The sequence below is a fragment of the Haliotis rufescens genome, unplaced genomic scaffold (assembly GCF_023055435.1).
Source record: "Haliotis rufescens isolate VD_foot unplaced genomic scaffold, xgHalRufe1.0.p SCAF_10, whole genome shotgun sequence".
In the NCBI taxonomy this organism is placed as follows: Eukaryota; Metazoa; Mollusca; class Gastropoda; order Lepetellida; family Haliotidae; genus Haliotis; species Haliotis rufescens.
This window is the reverse complement of record NW_025963780.1, coordinates 30,567,169-30,579,183: the sequence shown is the minus strand read 5'-3', so window position 1 is coordinate 30,579,183 and position 12,015 is coordinate 30,567,169. Positions and strand designations below refer to the sequence as shown.

Genomic DNA, 12,015 nt, shown 5'->3' with positions numbered 1-12,015 from the left:
ACTGGTTGTTATCTAAAATCATGTATGTGTAATCTATTGCCCCGGTTCTCAGTATTTAGCTCATCAAAATGCATTAATGGCAAAACATGTTCCATCAACCCCTGGGGACAATTGAAAGCCCCAAGGCATAGTAGTGAGTGAGTTGGGTTTAACGCCGCTTTTAACAATATTCCAGTTATATCACGGCGTGTCAGCTTAATGTGGGAGGAAAGCCCGAAGTGATGCAGGTCTCAGACGTTTACCACTTCGGTGAAACCCACGAGCACGGGTATGGTGCTGACAAACCTTGAAACATAATCGGGGCGAACCGGGATTCGAACCCACAATCATAGGTTTCTGGCGTGCCCAAGGGACGCAACTCTGCACAGCAAATCGCGGCGCCTTGTACGACTGGGCCACCCATGCCCACCCCAAGGCATAGTAGCTTCTCAGGCAATGTATGTGAGGTCGGTGAAACGTGAGGCAATTAGTGATCAGGGTTAGAAACTAACAGCTTTTGTCCACTAGTCCTTATAATGATAACATATAGCAAAACCCTTAAAATGGGCCAATTTCTACTAGTCCTTAGGATACCTTTACTATTGGGCAGGTTGGTAAGGACTACAGGACTAGTGCCAGTTTCTAACGCTGGTGATGCAATCTTTCCAACCATTTTTATGCTTAATAAATAGACAGCTGATGTCATTACAACAATGACTTCATTAAAACATGAAGCAAGAGTCACTGGAGCGTGAGGCACGGTAACGGTATAGCGAGACAGCGGTCAGACTAAAGCCTGGTAATAGAGCGGATGGTAGAGCTCGGTAAACTGCATTGTTGCCCAATTTAGTCTCGTCTTTGGCACCAAAAATGTAGTTTACCAGGCACAGCCATGGACACTTAACACTTAATCTATATTTAGGGTCCATGGCACAGCTTATTAGGTTACACCTAACTCTATCCTTTGACCTATAATTTCGTTAACAATCAAGCACCCTTCACGATCATTTCAGTAAGATTACGGTTAGGGCGAATTGTGAGTTCGGATATGTGTTAGCTATCACTTTTAGCGAATTAATTCAATGTAATTTTTCTTTTGTACAGACTCGGTACGATTGTTATCAAGTTTCTAGTTTCGCGGTGAAAATGTCTAATTAGTCGTAATAGCGCCGGTGGTCCCGTGGTAGGTAAAGTGTTGGCGAACTCCAGCCAATAGCTTCGAGCTGGCAATGTCAGTTCGATTTCACGCGGCGATAATTGAAATCCGAAAAATGTGCACTACTCCTAGGTTTTAATAAAGATTAATACAGACACGATATGATACAAAATCAGTAGATCTCGACAACAAAATCCCCTGTGTCTGTGCCAGATCTTCCGACACGGTCACCCCTACTGTGATATATGAGACAGCTATGTCACAAGTATGACAGTGATGAAGCGACTGAACATGGCCCGGAAAAAGTAGCCCACAAATAGCGTTGACATACTCACAATTTGTACGAATCTTAATGTTGTTGAATCAGACGGACTTATGATATCCACTGCTGTCAATAAAACTAAAACTATTAGCAGTCTCATTTCTCTGACTCCGTCATATTTTTGTTTTCGATGTCACCGTTAGTTTAGAGTGACCTCCCTTTGGAACGAAGTTGGTGGCCCTGTTTGGGTTGCATGTAATAAGGCTAAAACGGATTGGTGTTATAACAGCACTGAAATACCTGGCGTCAGTTGACGATATGCAAAGAGAAATTAAACAAACAGTAAATTATGTACATTTTCTTAACAGACGTCGTTGTGGGGCGAAATATGTCTTGCTCTGATTACAGTGGTGAAATGTCTTATTGCATAATGAAATTATAGATTGCTGGAATTCGAGACAACTAGAATTGTATTTAACATGGACATCATATATACAACACATTTCACCTTGAACATAAGATAAAAAACACAAGAAACAAATTAACCATACATGTATTTTCAGCTTAATTAGGGGCGCACCATTTCATATTAGGGGAGGGGGCGTTTTGTTTTGGTAGAGTCGTGCTTTTTCCCTCATTTTAGGGGCTGAGATTACTTTTTCTTCATAAAAAGAGAGCTGATATATTTTAACGTCACATTCAAATTCAACATCTGGAAGAGAAGTTTGAGAACATTTAAGAGCATGGTGAAAACCAGAACAATATCATAAATATTGCAACACACGGAACATATGTATTATGAAGTCTATTCTACCTCACCGCCACAAACACACGCAAAGGCAAGTTAATTGTTCACCTAAACAAACAGGGTAACATAAGTTTCAAGTCAAAATAGGGAATTGCATCAGATATCACTTTTGTCACTGACGCGTCAAATTTGGAAATGTCATCCACATGACTATCACGAGACTTTTCGAAACAACATTTGCGCAAGAGTCGTATGACGCATGCTCGATTGTACCTCAAAGTTGTGAAATGAAGACAGAGGAGGTGTTGGAATATATAGCTCGACATATGGGGAAAGTTGACCATTAGAAAGTTGAAACCATTGCCCTTGTCAAAGTCTTGCGGATAATTTTGAGCAATCCCATTAAAATCAGATCTTAGTTCTTGTTATCGCTAAACAAAGATCTGAGGACATCCCATTACGGGTCACGTCAGAACGACCTTTCATCCGACCAATCAAAGCGTCGCTTACCAGATCATGAAAGTGACAGTCGGAATGTGTTTTCTAATCATGCAACCTCATGTAACACAGAATATTCCGAACGACAGTTACGGCCCGTACGACCGATTCCGTCAAAATTATCTCTCACTTCTGATAAACGTTTGAAGGGAGGAGGCGTTGCACAGTACGTGGGAAGCACTGCCATACAATCTCAACCATATATTAGACATTCCGGAATGTTCGTTTGTTCAGTTTTGAAAATTTTAATCGAGAACCCTGTCAACATATTTTTCAAGCGTAGTCTGAAATGGGAGTCGTCAGGTTGAAACGAGTGCCATGAAGCTCGAGAAAGCTGCTTTCTTATTGGCTGATGTCGACTTCTTGTTAGTCATTTCAGTGGTCGGTCAAAGTTCGCGAAAGGTCGTTCTGACGTGACCCGTAATGGGATGTCCTCAGATTTTTGTTTTGTGGCAGCGAGAACTAAGATCTGTTTTAATGAGATTGCTTTTTGTGTCACTCTGAAACTTTATTCATCGATATAAATATACAACGGACGAGGCGGTTTCACTGATCTCTTTAATACTAGCTTAGGTGGGTACATAGATGGGACGGAATTACTTATTTGACCATTATTGAACCATTTCATCGATATAAGTACCTAAAACAACGCATTTGAATGTAAATGAAAGCGACAAAACCCGTCACAAACACATGCAAAAGCAAATCCCTTGTTCACTTGAAAAAAACACGGGAACGGTTGGTACAAATCAAAATAGGGAATTGCATCGGGCATCATTTTGTCACTGATGCGTACAATTTGGAAATGTCCTCCCGGGTACATGTCTACCATACTCATTTTTAATTATTTTACCGAGGCCTTGAATTTTGTAACCTTTAAAGCAAGAATCAAATGACGCTCTTCGAAATCTTCGTAGAAAGAGCATGCTGGATTGTACCTGAATAGTTGTGAAACGTAGACACAAAAATCTGGGGCTGCTGGAATATTGCTCGACTGAAAGGGAAAGTTGAAGTCATTCGTCTTGTCATACAGTCTTGTGGAGAGATTTTTGTCATTCTGAATCTTTATGCATAGATCTAAATATGAAACTGTACAGACGTAGGTGATTTTAAAACAATTCACATATTTATACATTATCGGTGCCCTCTTATGATATTCTTGCACACACACTATCATCTTGTTAATATTCCGAACTCGATGTAACACATATCACACCTGTTGTGGTTATAACATATGTCTGTTATTGTTTCTTTCAAAAGTAAAAAGAGAAGCTCAGTATTATTTCAATCGATTAGTCTGGATCTACCGTCTTTTGAAACATGACAAATTAAGAAGATCCGAGAGTGAGAATAACTCAATTGAACTCTGTTTTGAAATACTATTGTGGTAAATGCAAACAAACTTTCATTTTCTTCCTATGTTTGCTTTTCCAGGGTTGAACCTACCTAGGGCAGCTTGTTGACTGATAGGCGCCTTCTATGTGTATCTGTTCTGCACACTGGAATGTGCGTCCGTTGTTTGGATTTATGGTGAGATCAGCTCAACAGTCAATATCGGAGTATTATCTTCAGTACTGTCAGATTTGGTTAACTTGCTAATTGCCACTGAGATTTGCATTTATTTATTTCATAATGTTATTATACCAGGGATAAATCAACCCAGCAAAGATCTTGTGATGATGATTGGGACACCTCTTCCAGTTTATATAAAGATCCTCTGGGCTTTTGTCATCCCCTTTTTGTGCATTTAGTAATTGTTGTGTGCGATTTCCTGCAACCTATCCATCAATGAATGTATATTACCCATCAATAAGTGGTACATAGACCTCTAATACACATCTATGGAAATGTCTCAAACGTTCTTTATTATGACTTCAGATTAAGTTCATGCTGACGCTTCTATGGTACGAGCCTCCGGCCTATGGCAAGTCCCATGGTATGCTGGTACATTTGGGAGGTTCGTCGCGACAATTCCACTTATTCCTATACCCTTCTACGTGATAAAAGCAGTGAGGAAGCACCTGTTTTCACATACATTCAGAGCGGTAACTATAATCTATGTCCTAATTCTTCAACAACATAATATCGAAATACCATTCATTGAGAAGTGAATCCACGTAATGCATCTGAAATTGAATCCCCATATGCGGTTATCCTGAATTTATCCTTTCTCTATCAGTCAGTATGTTTAATGTGCTACTGATATGAGTTCACTGTCTGTTTAACGTGCATTTACAGGAGTCCACTGTCTGTTGGATGTGCCACTGATAGAAGTCTATTGTCTGTTGGATGTGCCACTGATAGAAGTTCACTGTCTGTTGGATGTGCCACTGATAGAAGTCCACTGTATGTTGGATGTGCCACTGATAGAAGTCCACTGTCTGTTGGATGTGCCACTGATAGAAGTCCACTGTCTGTTGGATGTGCCACTGATAGAAGTCCACTGTCTGTTGGATGTGCCACTGATAGAAGTCTATTGTCTGTTGGATGTGCCACTGATAGAAGTCTATTGTCTGTTGGATGTGCCACTGATAGAAGACTATTGTCTGTTGGATGTGCCACTGATAGAAGTCCACTGTATGTTGGATGTGCCACTGATAGAAGTCCACTGTCTGTTGGATGTGCCACTGATAGAAGTCCACTGTCTGTTGGATGTGCCACTAATAGAAGTCTATTGTCTGTTGGATGCTCCACTGATAGAAGTCCACTGTCTGTTGGATGTGCCACTGATAGAAGTCCACTGTCTGTTGGATGTGCCACTGATAGAAGTCCACTGTCTGTTGGATGTGCCACTGATAGAAGTCCACTGTCTGTTGGATGTGCCACTGATAGAAGTCCACTGTCTGTTGGATGTGCCACTGATAGAAGTCCACTGTCTGTTGGATGTGCCACTGATAGAAGTCTATTGTCTGTTGGATGTGCCACTGATAGAAGTCCACTGTATGTTGGATGTGCCACTGATAGAAGTCTATTGTCTGTTGGATGTGCCACTGATAGAAGTCCACTGTCTGTTGGATGTGCCACTGATAGAAGTCCACTGTCTGTTGGATGTGCCACTGATAGAAGTCTATTGTCTGTTGGATGTGCCACTGATAGAAGTCTATTGTCTGTTGGATGTGCCACTGATAGAAGACTATTGTCTGTTGGATGTGCCACTGATAGAAGTCCACTGTATGTTGGATGTGCCACTGATAGAAGTCCACTGTCTGTTGGATGTGCCACTGATAGAAGTCCACTGTCTGTTGGATGTGCCACTAATAGAAGTCTATTGTCTGTTGGATGCTCCACTGATAGAAGTCTATTGTCTGTTGGATGTGCCACTGATAGAAGTCCTCTGTCTGTTGGATGTGCCACTGATAGAAGTCCACTGTATGTTGGATGTGCCACTGATAGAAGTCCACTGTCTGTTGGATGTGCCACTGATAGAAGTCCTCTGTCTGTTGGATGTGCCACTGATAGAAGTCCACTGTGTGTTGGATGTGCTACTGATAGAAGTCCACTGTATGTTTGATGTGCCACTGATAGAAGTCCACTGTCTGTTGGATGCTCCACTGATAGAAGTCTATTGTCTGTTGGATGCTCCACTGATAGAAGTCCACTGTATGTTTGATGTGCCACTGATAGAAGTCCACTGTATGTTTAACGTGCATTTACAGGAGTCCACTGTCTGTTGGATGTGCCACTGATAGAAGTCTATTGTCTGTTGGATGTGCCACTGATAGAAGTCCACTGTCTGTTGGATGTGCCACTGATAGAAGTCCACTGTATGTTTGATGTGCCACTGATAGAAGTCTATTGTCTGTTGGATGTGCCACTGATAGAAGTCCACTGTCTGTTGGATGTGCCACTGATAGAAGTCCACTGTCTGTTGGATGTGCCACTGATAGAAGTCTATTGTCTGTTGGATGTGCCACTGATAGAAGTCCTCTGTCTGTTGGATGTGCCACTGATAGAAGTCCACTGTCTGTTGGATGTGCCACTGATAGAAGTCTATTGTCTGTTGGATGTGCCACTGATAGAAGTCCACTGTCTGTTGGATGTGCTACTGATAGAAGTCCTCTGTCTGGTTGGATGTAGCCACTGATAGATGTCCTCTGTCTGTTGGATGTGCCACTGATAGAAGTCCACTGTCTGTTGGATGTGCAACTTTATCAGAAACTGGTCTCTGTCATTCCGAAAGTCCTGGGACAGTAGAGTTGTAAGATTGTTTGGTTCTTGGGATTTACCATTTTTGGATTATTATAACATTGGTAATAGTGGTTTCCAAATTTTTTTAATATCCAAATTGATAGAACTTAATATGGAAAACTGGTTTCATGAACTTTGGAATGACACTGGCCAAACTACAGGTAATAGGCTTAGAACGTTTAGATTGTTTAAAAATACACTGAATGTTTCATTTTATGTACGTCTTATTCTGGATAGATCACGATGACGCACTTTAGCTAAACTTCGCCGTGGAACTTTACCTCTAGAATTAATAAGAGGCCATTATACACGCCCGAAAACTCCGTTTCTGAACGCGTCTGCAAATTATGTAATGGCCAAACTGTTGAAGATGAGGTTCACCTGGTAACGTGTGATTGTTATAAAGATCTAAAACTCAAACTTTGGCAGAAAGTATTCCTTATTAACCCCTCGTTTATAACCATGTCTCCGGCAGACCAAACCGTATTCTTAATGCAGTGCGACGATCTGGTTAAACCACTTGCTGTATTATTCTTCTCAATGTTTCAGAGAAGAAAATATCATATAAAATAATAAATTGGGTAGTTATATACATGTGATAATTCCTATCATTTTCACTGTTGTTTTGCTGTGTGTATGGTGAGGTGAGGTGAAATTGGGTTTAACGTCGCGTCCAAGATTATTGCACTTATATAGCGACGTGCATGTACGTGTGTGTGTTTGTGTGGCTGCTTGTACTAGTCCGGACCGATGCCGATTTATAGTGCTAACTCACTGAGATACCATGCCGCAGTTTAACATGAATACCCCACTCAGACACAGTATACTGACTCCGAGCCGACCAGTCCTTGTTTTAACCCCTTAATGCCGAGCGCCAGACAGGGTAAAAACAAGTACCATCTTTTAACGTCTTTTGGTATGACGCGGCCGGGGATCGAACCCCGGACCTTCCGCTCTCCGGGCAGACGCTCTACCACAAGACCACGGAGGCGGTCGTGTGTATGGATGTTGTATGGAGGTGCTGCGAGTTGTGTTGAATGACTGGCCTGTAAGATTGTGCTGTATGCTTGTTTCGTATTGTCGGGTTTAATTGTATGTGTATGTGTGTGTGTGTGTGCGTGCGTGCGTGCGTGCGTGCGTGCGTGCGTGCGTGCGTGTGTGTGTTGTTTAGTCGATAGTGTGTATAGGTGACAGTGGAATGTTACTTTGTTTGTGTCTTTGTACGTGGTTGATTCTTCTTTTTGTGGAAGCGAGAAAGGATGTGGTTGCGAGTGAGGGCGTGTTAGATAATGTAGATAAGAGAGTTGGTATGGATGCGGGAATGGTTACAGGTGAGGGTATGTTTGAGGAATAAGGTGTGGGTGAGGGTACTGAGTGGCGGTGTGGCTGGGGGGTCGGATGTGATTGAGCAGTTGTCAACCAGGGTTTGGATGTGTTTGAATGGGCGGGTGTGTTTGAGTGGTTTGAGTAAGCTGCTGTGAGTGAAGGACTGGATGTGGGAATGGATGTGGTTGTGTGTGTATAGGATGCTTGTACGGGGGACAATATGAATGCTATTTTCATAATTATTATTAAATGTGATGTGCATATGTATAAAATATCATATTTTGTATATTTTAGCCGGCCGCTGAGATTTTACTTTCTTGCCTTGTCATTTTACATGTACAGCGGGTGACACTATAATACAATATTAATATAATTATTCTTTATAAACCCCAAATTTAAAAGAAACCAAAAACCTAATCCTAACTCAGTGACTGACTCCAAGCTATTGAAAACAAAAACACAAAAAATATCGACCTAAATTAATTCAGCAGAAACTCATAAACGCCAACAAACTCCGCAATCTAGGTAAAGAAATAGAGTTCATATGGACCCCTGCCCACGTCAGAGTGTTTGGTAACGAACACGCCGACAAAGCAGCCAAAGCATCACTAAAATTAGAAGAAATAAGCATCAACCGACCAATTACTAAAAACAAGATAACCAGTATCACTAAGAGTAAAATCTTCCAAAAGTGGCAAAACCAATGTCAGAAATCAATCTGTAGACTAAAACATGTGCGCCAAAAGCCATTTAAAAAATACCTTCACAAATCCAAAAACACTGACAGGGCAATATTCAAAATACGGAGAGGACACACTTAACTTAACTCTCACCTACACACAATCAGAAAACACCAAACAGGTAAATTCCCTCGCTGTAACCTAATATAAGCACCTGAACATGCACTATTACACTGCACACACAACCAACAACAAGTCCACAATAAATTTGCAACAACCAAATGTCTCTTCTAAACCCAATAAACGACCTAAAAACTTCAAAACACTAGGCATTTTTCCTAATTAAAACAGACCTACGAGGTCGCATCTATTAAACTACAAAATCATGCTATCACCAATCTAAAGCCCTAAAAACACAAACCCTTAAAAACCAATAACCAAAATAACCCATGCCATACAACACTCCCTTAGTTCCCCTACCTATAGCACGGCATTCTTCAAATTCCAAATTACCCCAAATTAAATAAGCAACCCTAAAGTCCCCCAGGTTGCCCTTCCTTTTCGGAATACCCTCCTTGGCAAATCCACTAAATGGCATGGCCTGTGCGAAATATGCATAAAGTCGGTGAAACGCACGTAAAATCCCCAACACTCCCAGGAAGGTGTAGCAGGAGAGGGAAATTGACAAATAATATATGGGGTAAGTCTCATCTAAAATAAAGATACATTACTGCCAAGAAGTTCATTCCCCTTACACGCGTTGAGAACGCGTGGAACACGCATGTGCCAAGGATGCTTAACGGATTGCACATGGGTTGAGCATCCGTTGAACTCGCGTGTGCAGCGCGTGTGCAACGAGTGACCCACGCGTGAACAATGCATGAAACACGGGACCGGATTTCTGTTGAATTTGACATATAGATCAAATAATTAGTGAGATAAACATGCTCCCATATGGGTCCTTTTTATCAATTATGATAAAAGACAAAAAAAGAAACCCCCGACTTTGATCAGGTCCTGGTCTTTTACAGAGGTTTTGCGCAAACCAGCCCTGGACCCAGTCCTAGTCCTGAAAATGCTCCGATGCAGGTTGTAAGGTTGTTCCCGGTACTGGACAGCTTCGCCCGAACGCAACGGTCCCCAACAGTAGTGTGTGGCTGCACGTGGAATCATGGACTATGACGCGTGATCCGATTTCGATTGTAACCGTCTTGTGTTCTTACCTCTGTGTTGTATGTTATGTGGGCCCGAAGACCTTACAAGGTCTTTTGTTTTTATGAATTAAAGTCATAATTGAGACAATAAAATACATTTTTTTCTGTGAAATTGGATTTTAGATTACCTCACCAGGAACCACACCCAGCTTCTGAAAATGTTCCCATGTAGGTGGTATGTCTTGTCAGTTATGCCCAATAAAATATTTGTGATCTATGACACATAAAGGTATTTTGAAAGAGGAGATTAAAGAGGAAGCTAAACAACATACTTTCAAAGAAAGCTTTCGTTTGTTTAACTTGCTTTCAAGCATGCCAAGTCGCTTTTCCTTTGAACAGTTTTTGCATTTACTGAAAGCATGACCAACCGTTACGAGGCACAGACTATTAAGCTTATTTTCTTCTGTGATGCTACTGCGTGTGTTAGTGAAAAGATGAGTGTTTTCCGCTCCTTGAGTGAGTGGGTGAGTTGGGTTTAACGCACCTTTTAACAGTATTCCAGTTATCATGGTTATATCGCGGCGTGTCAGCTTAATGTGGGAGGAAAGCCCGAAGTGATGCAGGTCTTAGACTTTTACCACTTCGGTGAAACCCACGTGCATGGGTATGGTGCTGACAAACCTAGAAACATAATCGGGGCGAACCGGGATTCGAACCCACATATCATAGGTTTCTGGCGTGCCAAGGGACGCAACTCTGCACAGCGAATCGCGGCGCCTTGACGACTGTGCCACCAGTGCCCCCTTCCGCTCCTTGAGTTGCATCGGACTCAATACACAATGTCATGTCATTCATTTTTGTACTCGCGTATCAAGAACACAGGCAAATGTACATTTACACTATGTCTACACTAGCCTCGGCTCGAGTCAGTATACTGTGTCTGAATAGAGATGTTCATGATAAACTGCGGCATGGTACCTCAGTTGGTTGGAGAGCACCATAAAATCGGCATTTCAAGCAGCCACACACACGTGCATGCACGTCGCTATATAAGCGCAATAATCTTGAACGCGATGTTAAACTCCATTTTGCATTCCTTTCACTATGGCAAAGGTGCAACGGTCAATTTCAAGATAAAAGTAAAGCTATCGCAAAAAACATATGTTGATCCCAACTACTAGGTCCACATTAACCATATGTCATTGGATTGAAAAAATCAGACTAACGGCCATAAAAAGATTTTTGCCAAGGCTTTAACTGAAGCTTAAGGTATATGAATGATGAGCAATCGTCCAACAGTTCCAGCCTTTGGAGTGTACTTTGCACAACTCGTGAGGTACAATCGAAGAATTCAAAGAGCGCCATACGACTCTTGCTCAATGGTTATTTGATCAAAGGTTACAACATTCAAGACCTTGGTAAAGCTTTCAAAACGTTTTCTCGTAGCCTTGTAGAGGACATTTCCAAATTTTGGCACATCAGTGACCAAAATGGAGAGCTTAGAGCCATAAGGGCCAATGTCATGTGGAGTCTGTTTTGAGAAAAGTGATGACAACGCATAATATTATGCATGTTAATTAACTTTTTTTTCACCGATAAATTCCCAGACATTAACCCATTCTGACAGCAGAGATATAAATGTTGTTATAAAAAACATTCAAAAAAGGAAATAAATTTATGTTTTTAATTTCTGTGAGGGTGGAAAGGGCCAGTGTCTGTATTTTTACCCTTTTTTACCCTCAGGCATTTGCATGAGATTTACCATGTGAGGTTGATAAACTACCACAAAAAGTACAAACACATGCTATTGAAGTACTTTTAAATGATTTGAACTAATGCCAACTTTGTTGAAATAGTTGAAATATGATAATATGGTTCCAAACTTTCAAAATCTCTCTCAGACAACCAGTCTCAACCACACACGGAAATGAGAGCTAAAAGGGCCAAAATCTAACAAAGTGACTTTGGCCCTTTTGAAACTTGACTTTGACCCTTTTATAGACTTTTAAGTAGCTATATTTCAA

General features: G+C 41.3%; 1 protein-coding gene across 1 annotated transcript in view; it reads right to left on the bottom strand.

The window, feature by feature from the left end:
- LOC124135074 (prostatic acid phosphatase-like) overlaps window positions 1–1,626 on the bottom strand; it is a 35,490-nt gene extending 33,864 nt beyond the window's left edge. The window contains exon 1 of the mRNA XM_046500268.2: window positions 1,471–1,626. Coding sequence (XP_046356224.2) covers window positions 1,471–1,557 — 87 coding nt within the window. The 5' untranslated portion in view covers window positions 1,558–1,626. The remainder of the gene's footprint in view (window positions 1–1,470) is intronic.
- Window positions 1,627–12,015: the final 10,389 nt, after the last annotated feature.